The sequence below is a fragment of the Monodon monoceros genome, unplaced genomic scaffold, assembly GCF_005190385.1.
Source record: "Monodon monoceros isolate NGI ecotype Baffin Bay Population unplaced genomic scaffold, NGI_Narwhal_1 Super_Scaffold_21, whole genome shotgun sequence".
In the NCBI taxonomy this organism is placed as follows: Eukaryota; Metazoa; Chordata; class Mammalia; order Artiodactyla; family Monodontidae; genus Monodon; species Monodon monoceros.
This window is the reverse complement of record NW_021703778.1, coordinates 144,704,670-144,720,999: the sequence shown is the minus strand read 5'-3', so window position 1 is coordinate 144,720,999 and position 16,330 is coordinate 144,704,670. Positions and strand designations below refer to the sequence as shown.

The following is a 16,330-nucleotide window of genomic DNA, read 5'->3' as shown; positions in this document are numbered from 1 at the left end:
ACCCATGGAGCTTCTCCATCATCCATGGAGCTTCTCTATCACCCATGGAGATTATCTACTACCCATGGAGCTTCTCCATCACCCATGGAGCTTCTCCACTACCCATGGAGCTTCTCTACACCCATGGGGATTCTCCATCACCCATGGAGCTTCTCTATCACCCATGGAGATCTCTCCACCACCCACCGAGATTCTCTATCACCTGTGGAGATTCTCTACTACCCATGGAGCCTCTCCATTACCCACGGAGTTTCGCCATCACTCTCCTCACCACGATATGTCACTATGTGCTTGGGACACATACACACACGTACAAAAATCTATTGGAAAAAAAAAAAAGATTTCTCACGACTTAAATATTTTGCTTTGAAGGTGCAAAGGGTGCGAGGGACTTCATAAAGCAAAGTCACTGAACTCTACAGAACCAAATCTACCTGGCACAGGTGTTCAGTGGAGCTCACGACCAGGGGGAGAGAAATGATAGTCGTGGTGTTGAGGTTGGTAGGTATTTCCATTCTGAAGTTCTGAGCAAATCTGGATGATGAGACACTGGCTGTGTTCTCATGCCATTACCTGCATCGGTGACTGTTTCCTAAATTAGGTAATGTCTGTGGGAGGGCTAAATTCTCACCTGGGGACCTTACAAGTGAGAGAAATGAAGAGGGTCGAGGGGACACGAGCAAAACCTTAAGCCCTGTCATGGAGTGTAGGATGGCGGAAGGACGTAAACGTTAGGACCCAGGAAGTGAGAAATGGGTGTGATGCTCATCTCTAGAAACGGCCCCTCCCAGCCCTCAAGTTAAGCTTGCTGCTTAGCAGGCTTCTGTTTCTGTCGTCAGCCTCGCCAGCAGCTGTGTGGTAACGGTGCCTAGCAGGGGTGTGAGTTTCCCTCTCCCAACCACCAACCATGGGTCCCTTAAACCCTAGGGCTCATCCTGTTGAGGCACTTCATTTACTGGTGACACTGCCCATTTCCTTGTCTGTCTCTCCCACTAGGCTTTAACTCCCTTGAGGGCAGGGGCTTTGGCCTGTTCCTCGTGGTATCTCATCACATGGCACAAAGCTCCCCAGTCACCACAGGGTTGGGAGTCACTGTGGAAGCAGTGCAGGGTGGTAGTTATGAGAGTGGGCTTGACCCCCAGCCCTGCCAGCTACTGTTCCCAGTTTGCCAATGCTGTGCTATGGTGTCCAGATTCTACTATGACTTATTACAGGACTTCAGGTTTTGTAAAACACTCTGAGGTTTTCCTGGAAAAGATACCACGTATAATGGTAAATTTCTATTTCTATTGAACAACGTAAGTCATCTAGGAAAACAATCCTCCTGGAATTTTTTTGTGCACCTACCTGGAATGGTCTCCACTGATGGCCTTATAAATAACAAAACCTCAAATTGTAACTACATACAACGCCTTGGATGTGTGTTAAAGGGTGGGGTGGTGGAGTGGAAAAGTGAACATCTTGGGACAGAACTATTCGACTAGATAAGCAAACCTGGGCATCTTCGAATGTGTATCTCCCTCCATCTTTGACGTTTTGACTGGTTATCTCGTAGCTGTGAGAATCCAGATTGATTGCACTTGGGGCTCCGGGGGCCAGAAACTCTTGCCAGATTTCTTCCACCCTCTTGGCCACATCTTGTAGGGGTTGTTCCTTGAGATCTTGGACAGCCAACCAGAACCTGAAATGGAAGCACAAAGACAGTCTGTTCCATGGGCTTAGTCAATAGCTGCTCTGCTGGACATGGTCCCAGAACTGACCTCCCATGGCATTCATTCTGCTGCATCCCCAAGCCTTCCCAGTGGCCACTTCACACATCACGAAGGCCGCAGGGCCTGCTGAGAATACAAAGGCGTTCCATTATTGCACTAAATGCATGTTAGAAGATCACTGTGCTCCTGATTACCAAAAAGAGATTTCTCTCCCTCTACATCAAGGTTTCTCAGCCTCGGCACTATTGCCATTTCGGGCTGGAAAGTTCTTTGTTGTGAGCGCTGCCTTGTTCATTGAAAGAGATTTAGCAGCAATCTTGGCTTCGACCCATAAGATGCCAGTGGCATCTCCTCCCCAGTTGTGACAACCAGAAAATTTCTGGACATTACCAAATGTCTTCTGGGAGATAAAGTCACCCCTGGCTGAGAACTGCCACTTGACATAGATGCCACGCCACAGACAATGTGAGTCCCTTTGCCATATCTGGTTGGGATGTGGCGGCATCCAAATGAAGGAGAGATCAAAGAAGCAGATAGAATCTGGGCGTCATTAAGAATATTCGAGCTGGAAGGACCCAGTCATTCATATTACAGATGGAGAAACCGAGCCTGTTTGCAACATCAGTATCAGGCATGGTGCTTGGCATATAGTAGGTGCTCAATAAATGTCTGTTGGAATGCAGAAGGGCTCATCTGGAACAAAGCTGAAGGGACATACGTGGGGAACCTCTCTACTAAAAGATTCTCCAGGGATCGCTGGAGAGAAAAACCTCGTGCTCACATCCATATTTGCCTCTCACAAATCCCTCAGCAGCAGCATGGCATTAGAGAGGTGGGCGCGAGCTGCGAGCTCTTTTCTTCTGAGAGCAACAGGAGCCAGGGCCAAAGCTTGGACAACAGCTCCCTAGGTCATGAGGATGGTTCCCAAGGCATCCCTGGAGAGGGCTTTCAGCAGGACTCAGGTCTGGGTGGCACATTTCATGCCCTGTGAACAACAGAGTCCAGTTTCCCCATCAATGAGCCATGAGGACAGGCTCCTGGCTATGTGGTTCCCACAGCCACGGGTATCACACCTACTCAAGCCAACAAAAGGGCAGGGACAAGAGAAGCTGAACCACGACATGGAATCTGTCATCGAATTTCACCCACAGTAAGATGTACTTTTTTTTTTTAAAGGGTAAGCATATTTTTCCGTTGCTCTTCAGAGAAATGTCTGTGTAGTCAAGTGCATGGCCTAGAGGTGCCACCCGGTGGCCAACTCAGGTAATGCAGCTCCATTTACACAAGGACAGAAGACTGGAGAGAGTGTGTGTGTATCCGTGTGTGACACGAGCTCTGTGAGCTCCAACTCTCCCCCTGATTTGCCATTAGTGATTCTAACGATCTCCCTGAAGAAAACCCTCATGGTTCCCTCGCTGGTCCTGAAGAGCAAGAGGCGGGGAAGGACACAATCACTTCACTCAACCAGAAGATAAGGAAGTTCTCATCCCCGCTGTGCTGCTGTCTTGGAATTGCTGTATCTTTCTGGGCATCTCTCTCCTCATGGCACAGTGGGTACAAAGCAGGTGGAGGGGTATGTGAGACAGGTCTGGTCTGAGCACTTCCTATCTGGTGTAACTCTGAAATGCTTTCAGGCCCTGTGGGTGGGAGTCGTGGAGGGAGCCGCAGGGTGGCCACAGGTTCAATCCTGGGCCACTCTGATCCCTCAGAGCTCACCTCTTCCTCGGGTGGCCTGGGTGGAAGGTGCCTGGGGTTCCTGCCACTGGCATCTGTCATCACCTGCCCTTCAACACCAGCCCTCTGTCTTTCTGCCCCAGGTCTTTGGTGCTCACGTCCTCTGGCTATGCAGGGAGAGGGAAACTAGTGGCTCTTTAACCGGAGTCTGGTGGGCAGGGGGTAGAGTTTGAAGGGGGCTGTTAACTGTCCAATTGTTCAGATGGGTCTTTGAAACTCAGCTGGGAGTGGGTCTCCTCCATCCCCCTGGACGTTCCCTAGGTTCCTCGGGTCTCTCTGTCCCCCCACTAGGTCTGCCATGAAATGAAGGAGGTGGCCAAGTATTTAAAGGTGAAAATGGTCATCTGGCGATGACAGTACCTGTAAGGTTTTCTTCTCCTGGAGGACCGTGTTTGATGGGCAGGTAAAATTTAGGAAACCAGTCCTAAAGAAAGGAACTGGTGTTGGTTTTTCAGAGGACTGGAAGGAGGGCTAACGGGCAGCTCGGTGAGTCCTCTGCAGCCGCAGGGAGCCACCTCGGGCTGAGGTCCGGGCTGGGAGCAACTTCTCCGGGCCAGTGTCCTTCCCAAGACCACCAGACCTGGCAATTTCTCACACAAATGATGACACCTGGGCGATTTCCTGCCCCCCTCAGTCACTGTTATGTGGGTGTCCCCTTCTGTCCCTTGTTCCAGTATGCTCTGAGGAGCTGCTCTGGGGAGGCCCTGAGGCCCCGGCAGCTTCTGAGCGCTGCAGGCTCCCCGTGGCCCCTGAGGCCTCAGCGTCCCTTTGGCAGAATGAGTTGGGAGCCACATTAATGCACATCACTCAGCTGGGTATACAGAAGGTCTGGGGCGGATGGAAATGGAAATTTCGGAATCAAATTTAATAAACTTTTACATAAAAAATTAAAAGGTTCCCTTTACCAGATAAAACCAAGAATAAAAAAAGCATAAAAAGAAACAACAGGCATGCTGGAGGACAGGAAAGAACAGGAAGGGGAGGGGCGGGGATGACATTCCCCAGATAGCAGCTTCCTCTCCTTGCGCGCACGGGGACCCGCTCAGCCCTCTGTCTGCCTTGGAGATGACCTGTCTCATCCCTCTCGGGTGACAGCAAAAATGCTATCACAGGGGCTTCCCTGGTGGCGCAGTGGTTGAGAGTCCGCCTGCCGATGCAGGGGACACGGGTTTGTGCCCCGGTCCGGGAGGACCCCACGTGCCGCGGAGCGGCTGGGCCCGTGAGCCATGGCTGCTGAGCCTGCGCGTCCGGAGCCTGTGCTCCGCAACGGGAGAGGCCAAAAAAGTGAGAGGCCCCCAAAAAAAAAAAAAAAAAAAAAAAAAAAAAAATGCTATCACAACAGCATCCTGACGTCCCATATGTGTTTACCATCACTGGCTTCGAGGAACCTTTGTGTCAATTAGAAATTCAGAACAGGCTTGGTTTGTATTTGTCATCTCTGAGCCCACGGGCCTGAGCTGGGGGCTCTGATCTCCGGATGCCCGGTCCCCCACCCCTTGAAAGAGGCCCTGAAGCTCCCCTCCCCCATCTACTGAGGATGGGAGGCCCACTGAGGCCTGCGCGGCGTCTACTCTTATCAAAAGCCTGCAGGTACCGCTGCTCCTCCAGGACACCAGCAGGGAGGAGGGTGCCAGTGGCGGCGGATTAGTGGCCACCCTGCACTAAGCCTCCGTGGCTTCTTGCGGCAGAAGGGCTGTCATGACTGGTAGGCCACGAGGACACGTGGGTATCAGGGAGACCACCTGTCCTGCTTTGCGGGAGTCGGCAAGGTGGGGAAGCCAGCCCTATGCCAGCATGTGATCCGTGCCATTGGCTTAGGAATGCAGGTGGCAACTGGCCTTCGCGGGGAGGCAGCCTGGGCTCAGACACCCCCGGCGCCAAGCAACAGGGGATGGGACTTGAGGGCGGTCAGGGGCTGCCTCAGGGGGCCTCCTATCTCCTGCAGGGCTGGGGTGCTGACAGGGAATGGGGTTTCCTCGCCAAGGGTGGCTGCAACAAGGGGAACCACGCAGCAGCTGGACACTCTCCATCCTATCAGGAGGTCTGGGCAGCCCTTAGTTCCTCGTTTAGCTATCTTCTCATCAACTAAGATTTTCATGGATTAGAAAAATTCAGCTTTTAGTTCGTTCCCAGGGAAAAGCCAACTCCATGCAGAAGGAAGGGTTTCTGTGCCCTCTGCTGGTCAACAGAGACTCGGGCACAACGGACGCCACTTGACTTAGTCTCTGGTTGGGCTGGAACCCCACCACCAGCAGCACCATGGAAGCCGAGTGATATTCGCCAGGCAGTGGCTGAAATGCCACAGATTGTCCCAGTGTTGTGTGAGCACCTCTGTTCCCATTAACCATGTGTTTGCTTCGTGGGGAACACTGCCAGGCCTGGCCAACCTTCCGAGGTCTTCCTATGACTCGGGGCAACTATGGGAGATGGCAGCGCTCCAGGCCAACCTGGCGATTCTCCTGCGCTCTCTTTAATTGCTTCTCCCTTCAGCTGACACTGTGTGGAACAGGGATAATCAATCTGCAGGTTAGAAGAACAACCACATTCTCTCAGGAGAGTTACAGCTCGTAAAAAATGTACGGGGGATGGATGCTCTTTGCTGCAGGTTTTGATTTTTAACTCGTGCCCCGCTGAGCGGCAGGGGGTGTCAAGCCAGAGATTTGTGCAGGGGAGATGGAGGGGGGCAAAGGTGGCAAGGGGCTCCTGTCACCATTCTAGGAAAACACACGGAGAAAAGAGAGGGACCAGGTCACTCTCTGGGACTCCCTGCTTCAGCACTGGGAGGCCCCACCTTGGAGGCATTCTAGAGGCCCTGAGCAAACAGCTGTCTCCAGGGGGGCCCACCGAGTGGAGCCCCCGGCTCGGCCCAGGGTGCTGCAGAGAGCATACAATCACATGCTGTGCTGTCTGCAGCAAAATGCGCTGGTCGTGCCCCCTCAAGTGCCTGGAGATGCCGCCCCGCCCTCATCTCACAGGCTCACCCCAAAGAAAAATGATGAAAAGGGACGTCAACTTACACTGTCTGATCACATATGTAAGGCATCTTTCCTTAAAGGATCCAGGGTGACCTTTCACTGTGGTGAGAGCAATACCTATGTCTCTTTGGAGCTCCTCTGCTCTGTATTCTGAAGCTCTGGTATAGGTTGAACCACTTGGTTACTTAACTGACAAAATTTTTCTAGGTGTCCTGCAGAAATGTCTTGCTCTAAATACCCCTTTCACTGGAGAGATGCAAGGGAGTGCAGGACGACAGATGTGGAGAGGCCTTTGCAGTGTATCCAGTTGAGTTCTGGTCAGTCTCTCTCTTTTCCTCCCCTGCTCCAGTGCCAGATGCCTGGGCTTGGCCAGTCCTGGGGAGAAAGGACAACCCCGGGGTGGCCAACACCACAGATGAGCAGGGTCCTCATGTTGTGCCGCGTGGCACGGCTCTAGGGACCGCCCTTCACAGGGACCAACAGCAGAGATGCACCTGCAGGGCTGCTCGTGGCCGCCCTGGACAAGGGGTGAAACGCATTCAGCTCTGTGCCCTCAGGACCTGAGTCACGGTGGGCACCAGGCCAATATCTGTGGCCACAGGAACGACTGCAAAGGGAAAGGAGGGAGGTCCTGGTTCTGATGACCGAAGAGTCCTAACGTTGTGTGATTTCAAACCAAGCTTCCCCCCATATATCCAATTACTCTGAATATCATAAAAGTAGAGTCTGGGCTTGCAGAGAGGATTTTAGAAGCTCTTGGGCTATACTTTTTATCTCCAGCTGTTCTATTTCCTTTATCCTCTCTCCTGTCACGGATCAGAGGGGACCCTCTTTAAGTCTGGATTTATGCATCCACGCTGGGGGTGGAGATTAGTCCCTGGCACGCTCACGTGCGCTCACACGCATTCTCTCAGCCAGGACTGAACAGAGCCCTCCTGGCGCAGGAGCAAAAGGCGCTGGTGCAGGAGGTAAAGCAGGATGAGGTGCTGCACACCTGCCAGGGACACACTCCTCCGTGCACTCCCGGCCTGAAATGCACAGTGGATTTCGTGGCCCTGGATATGCTCGGACTGGGCAAGGCAGTGCTGAGTCAGCAGGTGCTCCCACCCTGGGGCCCCTCACGAGGACCAGCACCCTGTGGCCATCCCTCAAAGTCTCTGCAGTGGTGCAGGTGGCTGAGAAATAGTCAGGTAAAGGGGACCTCTATACCGCTCCATCTTGGGGACCTGCGGGACAGGGATGAGAAGGGGACGTGGAAAGGGCTCCCAGGGGTTGCTCATGGGGACCAAGCTGGGGGTAGGACCTGGGGCTGAACTGGCCGCACAGAGTCTGCCTGGGTGCATGATGGTGGCCACAGGGGGCGTGGCTTCCCACGCAGGACCCACCCGCAGGCACAGCCTGGGAGGCTGGTCTGAGCACCGTCCCAATAAAGAGTTTTAGAGTCAAGTGTACTGTCATGAATACACAATAACGAACTGAAGCGCAAATCTGAGATGTGTTTAGTACAATGCCTCAGCACAAGGAGAGAACTCTTTTGTGTCATAACCTGAAATCAGATACTCAACCTCATCTGGTTACAGCAGGCACACGGCTGCCTGGAAAGTCATCGCTATTACAGTTAGTCGGTATCTGCGCGTCCTCCCAGGACTTCGTGGTGTGGGAGGGTCCCCCTGCCACATCTTTGGTCTCAGGGTCTTCCAGCGTAGAACACGCCCCCTCCCTCTTTCTTGTCTATGTCAATATCTTGTACACTCTTCAAAGTCCAGCTTATGATTTGCCTACTCTGGTTTACACTCATCTGTCCCTTTTTAAAACACTTCCAGAATGGTTCTTAGAGGGCTGGGCTTCCCTGGTGGCGCAGTGGTTGAGAATCTGCCTGCCAATGCAGGGGACACGGGTTCGAGCCCTGGTCTGGGAGGATCCCACATGCCGCGGAGCAACTAGGCCCGTGTGCCACAACTACTGAGCCTGCGCGTCTGGAGCCTGTGCTCTGCAACGAGAGGCCGCGACAGTGAGAGGCCCGCGCACCGCGATGAAGAGTGGCCCCCGCTTGCCTCAACTAGAGAAAACCCTCGCACAGAAACGAAGACCCAACACAGCCAAAAATAAAAAAAAGAATACATTAAAAGAAGGCTCAACATTTAAAAAAAAAAAGGTTCTTAGAGTTTACACTCATTTATATTCATTTAATGACTTAAGAGTTTCTTGTGTCTTTTCCTCAAGGACTTACAAAGTCGTTGCAGGCAAAGATCACGCATCTTGACTTCCTCGCATCCCTTAGCAGACTCTTGGGGGCTGGGTACAGGATAGGTGTGTAATAAACATCATTTGATGGACGTACGGGACCGATATGGTCTCTAACTCTAAATAGATAACATGGATTTTGCACATTGACACTGGAGCAGACAGTCCTTTGCCCACAGCATATGCTCTTTTTAAAGTAAAAAAATAAAAAATTTATAAAGCCACTCTTTGGAAAAATGCCATTGGAAGATGGGAATTAAACTTGTATATAAAAGAGAGCTTGGGGCCAAGAAAACACTGAGATTTCCATCTAATCCACTGAGAAGCCACCACTTGGCTAAGATCAGTAAGGGTCTTAGATAAGTCACATTTTCTATGTGTCTCTGTTTCGACATCTAATACAGTGAAAGCCTGTAAACCACATTACCAGATTTTTCATGACCAAGATATCTGCCCCTTTTAATGTGCTCCCTTTCCTTCCACTTACAATGGGCCCCATGTTTTGAAAGTTTTCAATTTTTCTACTAAACAGTAACCGTAAGCACATTAGACGTTTCCCCTCATCTTGATTAGTCGTAGCCCAATAGAAACAATCAGATGTTCTCATGGGCATCAAGTGACCAGAGTAACCACTACATGAAGTTGCTAGAATTCCGCCCAAAAGGAAAAGCATGTTTTAATTAGCTTTTACAGTTATGTCTCCAGGTCCTGAATGATATTTACTTTGGCTTTCTGAAATTCTGAAATGAGCCCACTGACCATTCTTTCTTCTGGTTAGCCTGTCCAGTATTCAGGACCCTGGACTGGGAAGTTTTGAAGGGGATGGTCTCTGAACTGCCTTTCCACTGTGGATTTCCATGGTTTTATGGTTTTAGTTAATGGACAGCATCATTAAATCCATTTGACCATTGACTTATTATTGGAGACATGTTTCCAGTAACTTGAAAACATGTCATCTGGACTTAAAGAACAACAAATGCTGGTATTGGTCAGTGCTAATCTGGTGATAACAAAGCTGCACATAAAGTTTGTTCTCTGTGTCAACCCAGCCAGATTCACTGGAATTGGAATCTGAGCCATAACATCTGATTGACAAAGGGAGGTGGAAAGAGGGATGCAAATTTCTTCATATACACTCTGCACACAACTCAAACCTTGGAGAGATTTACCTGAGGTTTTCGGAACTGAATTCCGACTCCAGAAATCGTAGAAACTGGTCCCGCCCCACCTGGTCCTTCAATATCTCGTCGAAAGAGAAGCCCCATCTCTTTACTCGGTGCTGGCTGGGCTCTTTGCTTTGGGAGGGGGAACAAAGGTTTAAAAGGTGATCAATACCAGGCAAAGACCTGTGTCATATTCTCTTCAGCAACTCAAATTTATTTTGCTGCCACGGGCCAAAGGGAAATGTCTCATATTTAAGTGACAGATTCCATAAAATCTGCACAAATCCCAAATGCAGACTTTTGTACACCAGCACTAGCCAACAGTAAAAAGTCTCTTTAAAGAAGGTATTTGAAGGGGGCCACATTTAATTGAGGGTCACCAGGATGCCCGCCAAGTGGCTGCTCTACAGGAACTACAACAACCCCACTGACTCGGCTTCCCTGGGCCACTCCTGTCAGTTATAAGTCCAACTCTTAAGGCCATCATTTTTTTCACTTAAAAAAAAATAAAGAGGATGCCTCGTGAATCTGACTTTTCATCAAAGATGTAGCCCCCCCTCCTGCCCCTTCCTCAATCCACAGGGGAAAAACAGAGTCCAGTTTAGATCCAAGTGATATACAGTCGGTCAGAAATGCATCCACTCATCCAGGATAAACCTTATTCAGTTGTTTAGAAGCAGAATGCTGAATTCACTCACTGATTTAACCACCACCCGCACAGTGTTTATGATGGCCTAGGCGTTGTTCCCAGCACTTCACATCTGTTAATTCACTGAGTCCTTGAAACTACTCTGAAAAATGTACTAGTATTGTCCCCATTTTGCAGATAGGGAAACTGAGGCCTAGTGACAATTTGCCCAAAGACACACTAGGAAGGGATGGAGTGGAGACTCTAGGTCAGACAGTGTGGCTCCAGAGTGCAGCTCTTAGCTCTGCTGTGCTGCCTCACATCCATGGGACCCTCTCCAAACCAAAGCATGGGGGAGAGGGGGGTGGGGAACTGGTCTTATTCATTTTGTGTTGGAAGATGAGAATATTTCCTTCAGCTTCTGTCCTTTCCATTTACAGTTCACTTGCTGTATTTATTCCTCTGACTCCTTCTAGCAGCAATAGGGTGCTAGTTCACAAGCTACACACTGCCATCTCCCACTCACACGGTGGTCTGTGGACCAGCAGTGGAATCTCAGGCCCCACCTCAGACACGTGGAATTGGAATCCACAGCTTAACAAGATCCCTGGGTGATTTAAGTGCACATTAAACTCTGAGAAGCACTGGCCTAGCAATATTTATTTCCCCTCGTTTTTTGATATTCATTGATAAACATGTTTATGTCCAAAAAGAAGAGGAGGTTTACAAGAATACAATTACTAAAACAAAACAATAACAAAAACCCAAAACTCTTAAATATAATAATAAGAACAAGTGATGACAAGTCATGGTAGGGGATGATTATTATACCAGAAAATCTAGGCTAGGGAAACTGCTGCAAGTGAACAAAAAATTTTTTAGAGCTTCCTTGGAGCCAAGACAAAAAGAGATTTGAATGGATTACATAACTCTCAACATTTGAAAGAGCTAGCTTATGTTCGCCAGTAAGACAACTTTTGCTCTGGTATTGAATTATAAGAGGAATTATCTCACAAGTCTTTACATAAGAGGCACTGAAACACAATAAATGATGTTTTTGATACTTTTCTTACAACAAAAAGTGCAGGAAACTTTTACATACAGCTACTTTCAACAAAAGCCAGAAGCATAATTTTAAATTCTAGGGTGTGGTGAAGTTATTTTTATGGAGAGCCAAATAATGAAGTACATAGTTTCATTGTCATCCGGCTTGATACAAGAAAATTATAGAAACTAGAGGAGAAAATAGCATAATATTCCATTCATTTTCAATGGTCTCACTCAGGCTTTTTGCAGGAGCTCAACAGTAGCCGTCTCTCCGCTTCCCACATCCAAATTTGGGTTATTCTCCCAATGCAGCTCTGTTGCCAAGGACAGAAGGTGGAGATAGAAAGTGTGTAGGTGTGGAATGAAAGCTAGCCACATTGGTCCGCAAAGGCTCCTGCCCACAGGGCTCAGAATCACTGCACAGTAGCGTCAACAAATGATGCAAGGAAGGTACATTTCATCTGCAAAACACTAGTGCTGTGAGCGCTGCTCTGTAGTGTAGGGTACAGTGATCACATCCAAGTATTCCCCCTCTTTTTAAAAATGGACACAAACTTTTTATTATCTCTAACAGACATTAAGTGAATAAAATGATGTTTCTTTGTGTTATGGAGTTGACATATTCTCAATATTTATCTCAGGAAACTACACTTAGTAAAAAAGGGGAAGAGAGCACATGTGTGGAAAGGTTTGGAAAACAAATAGCTCTAGACCAGTGCTACCTGATAGAACTTTCTGCGATGATGGAAGGATTCCATATCTGTGCTCCAACATGGTAGCCACCACCCACATGTGGCTACTGAGTCCTTGAAATGTGGCTAGTGTGACTGAGGAACTGAATTTTAAATTTTACTTAATTTTAAATAATTACAGCTTAAATTTAAGGGGCTACATGTGGCTAGTGGCTACTGTATTGGAAATCACAGTCCTGGAATGAAGTGATTCAAACCCATCTCTTCTATTTCTGCACCGCTATGTGTAATCATTACCTGCAGGATCTTCTAATTCTGGGGCTTGTCCTTGGGGCTTGGGGAGGCTCTTGCGAATCTCTAGGGATAGCTCAATAGGGTGACAGTGGAAGACTAAGCCTACCAGGTCAAACAATGGGGAATTCCATGAAAGATCTCTTCCAAAGTGCCAGGCTGGGCCTTCTGCAACGAGCCAAGAAGACAGATCCTGAATCCTCTCAAACTCAAGCCACAGAACCAATCAAATTCAATAGCTTTCCAGGGCACAAAAAAATGCTGTTGATAGAGAAATCCCCCCTGGGGTTGAGGCTAGCAGCAAATATAGGACCCAGAGAGATGCAGGAAAGCATCTCTTTCTGCCAGTGTCATGCTGTGACCTGGAATGGGCTCAGCTATCTGCTCTTTGCCACCAAAGTTGCAGGGCTCTGCAGGGATGGTGCTGGTGGCAGCTGCACCCCAATCAAAGGCTGTGCCCAGAGAGCCAGGTGTGGAAAGTTGCTTGGTCACTGTTGTGACTGCCTTATGGACACACACCTACCACTAGTGTCACCACTTTCTGGTACCCAAGCAGCGAGACCGCATTCATCCTGCCAGGTTCCTTGGTGGTGGCAGGAGTGGGATAAGGGCCATTTTGAGGGTAAGCCAGAAAGTTTGGGGTGTCACAGTAGAGGCAGAATCGGAGGCCTAGGACAGAGGTCGGGACATCCAGAAAGCTGCAAGCTCAGCCTTCAGCAGAAACAAGGAGGTCTGGAGAAATAGGATACCCTGGTGTGGTAGTTTCCTAGGGTGGCCACAACGAAGTACCAACAAACTGGGTGGCGTAAAATAGAAATTTATTCTCTCACAGTTCTGGAGGCTAGAAATCTGAAATGAAGGTGTTAACTGGGCCGCTCTCTCTCTCTGAAGGCTCTAGGGGAGAATATGTTCCATGCCTTCCTCTTAGCTTCTGATGTTGCCAGCAATCCTTGGCATTCCTTGGCTTGCTCATACATTACTCCAATCTCTGCCTCCGTTATCACATGGTGTTTTCCCTCTGTATCTGGTTTTTCATTAGACACTTACTCTGTGTGTGCCTGTGTCTCTGTTTTCTCTTTTTATAAAGACACCAGTCATATGGATTAAGAGCTTACTCTACCCGAGGATGACCTTGTCATCTTAACTAATTGCATCTTTAATGGTCCTGTTTCAAATAAAGTCACATTCTGGGATTCTGAATTTTTAGGTGACATTATTCAAACTAGTACATCTGGGTTCCTTCAATTATCCATTATTCACAATCCTATTTCTGTATCTTGACACTTCACATCTGCTCCTTTTCTTCTAGAACATCTGGTCATTGGGATCTATTCTATTAAAAGCTTCTTGGATACAACTTTTCTATATTTGTCTTTCTTGTATCACTTGGTTATTTCCAAGCATCATCCCTTTTAAGGTTTAAGATCAGATTTGAACATATTGCTACCACGGAATGGTCTCTGCGGTTATAAAATAATTCTGAAAAGTAAAATATCTCTGAACATCCATCCCCAGGTGACCAGGTCAATAATTTTCCCTTGGTCCAACTCAAACAAATAATCCATGGAACTCACAGCTCCTTTATTTCCATCCATTGTGTAGGAAGGCTTCCTTATGACATATTTCTAATTATGGTTTTATACCATCATTTAGCTTCTTAAGGGTTTATGTCATTGTCTCTCCAGGCTATCTTGTGAGCTCTCTGAGGGAAGAGGTCACATATCATGTGTCTTTGTATTCATCATAGTGCTTTTCACACAGCAAGTATTTAACGCTAAGAGGAAATCAATAGGATGTGTATAGTGATGTGAATGATGTGCCCTTATACTGACAGTATTTTCTAATCACTAGCTGGATGTGTTTTTCTAACTCTAATTTCTCTTCTGTGTCCGTTGATCCTCACCAAATTCTGCCTCCCAGTGAGCGGCCCAAACCAATATATAGCAAAGACAGGTGGCTCTCCAAGGGAGTCTGTCATTCCAGTTGATCTCCCAACTAAAGAGCATGGAGGAAATCTCCCAAACTGAGAACAAGAAAGCCAGATTCACAAGAAGCAGCTATCTATAAAAACACTCAGCTATCTTCAAAAGATATTTGAGTTATCAGAAAAACTATGATACAAGGGATTGTTCCTTAAAGAGTAAATACCCATTGACCCCATCTCAGGACCAGGGCTGTTGAAGGAACAATCGCAATTTTATTTAATGCCCCAAGAAAACCTGAGGGTCCTAAATACTTCAATGGGGAGTGGTCCTATTATTTGTTGCTGTGTAACAAACCGTCTTCAAACTCAGTGGCTTAAAACAACAATTTATTCTTCTCTCTCAGCATCCCATGGGTTGACTGGGCTCAGCTGGGGGGTTCTCACTTGGGGTCTCTCAAGAGGTTGTAGTTGGATAGCAGCTGGGGCGGTGTCAGCTGAAGGCTGGACTGGGCTGGACACCCCCACAATGGCTCATCACACGGCAGATGATTCTGGGTTTTGGCCAGGAGCTCAGCTGAGGCTGTCAACCTCACGGTCTCCCTAATGGTTTGGGTTTCTCACGGCTTGGCCAACAGGTTCTAAGAAGGAGTGTATTAAAAGCAAATGTCTCAAATGGCCAAGGGCTGCTTTATGACCATTTTCTCAGAATGTTACTTCTGCCATACTCTGTTGGTTAAATAAGGCACCAAGGCCAGCCCAGATAAAAAGAGCAGGAGGTGTCCCATCCTGAGGTAAGCAGCAGCCCAGGCATACAAAGAGAGAAAGCACCGATGGGACCATCTTCGGAGACTGACTGCCACAGCGAAGGAACTTGACTGATATCCTGGATGAACAGTTCTATTAAACTTGCTGGGCACGGGCAGCTCAGGGACAGTCTCTGCCTCTCAGCAGGTCAGGCTAGTTGGGAGTGGATGCCTTTGGCCAAGCAGGATGAGCCGGCTTCCTTGTAGCTCTTTGCTCATGCACCTTTGCCCAGCATAGAGAGAAAGCCAAACGTATATCATGTGGTGAGAGCAAATCATGAACCACAATCCTGCAGGCAATGCCAGGTTCTTGTTAGATCCACTATCTGGCTGATGGCATATTCAGGAATACTTCCCAGAGACCCTCTCCTGGTGGTGTTTAGACTACAGAGCTCTCTCCAACTGAGATATGGCAATTTGGGGCTTACTTTCCCTCAATGACGAGCCCTGGCAATCACTACTTTCTTTATCAAACCTTGATTTCTCAGAATTTCCATTAGATAGACTTGAGGCGCATCCTTTAAAAGGGCAGCCTTGTATTACCCTCTGAACATGCCCTTTCTCATTCTTGGATTTCTAGATCTAAAAGTTTGTCTGAGAAGGAGACAGGATTAAAGCACAATTTTCTATTATTTATGCTACGAGGTGCATCATTCTGCCAATTATTCTGTTAAACCCTGTCACCGTCTTCCACTGGGTTGTCTGAAACCTCGAGGCAGAGACAGCATGTTCATCTCTGTGGAATCCAGACGTTCTCTGCGATGCCCTCCGCCCTGGACATCGTAAAGAGTCTGTACCCATTTGCTCATGCCCAGCAGAAATCACAGCCCACCTCAGATGAACACGAAGTCCCAAGGGACTCCTGCTCTCTCCCATGCTGCCTTGACTCTTCCACACACCTTCACCCATCTTCACCAAAAACCTCCTTCACACAGTGTTTGGGAGGGTAGAGCCTTTACTGAAATTGGAAGGTCTTGAGAAGGGGGTACACATTGCCCCATCCAGCCGAAGGCAATTTAAAAAAAATCACTGAGTCTATGCCCCAAGCGACATTAATGTCCTTTGCCAAATGAGGAGGAATCCTGAGGCCGGGAGGTAAGATAGCACGTTTATTCAC

The 16,330-nt window shown here is 48.3% G+C and overlaps 1 protein-coding gene across 8 annotated transcripts in view; it reads right to left on the bottom strand.

The window, feature by feature from the left end:
- RGS6 (regulator of G protein signaling 6) overlaps positions 1-16,330 on the bottom strand; it is a 576,458-nt gene that overhangs the window by 47,515 nt on the left and 512,613 nt on the right. For all 8 annotated transcript variants that reach the window (XM_029236161.1, XM_029236160.1, XM_029236166.1 and 5 more), the window contains 2 exons: positions 9,835-9,960; positions 1,495-1,681 (listed from right to left, as the gene is read on the bottom strand). In XM_029236161.1, coding sequence (XP_029091994.1) covers positions 1,495-1,681; positions 9,835-9,960 — 313 coding nt within the window. The remainder of the gene's footprint in view (positions 1-1,494; positions 1,682-9,834; positions 9,961-16,330) is intronic.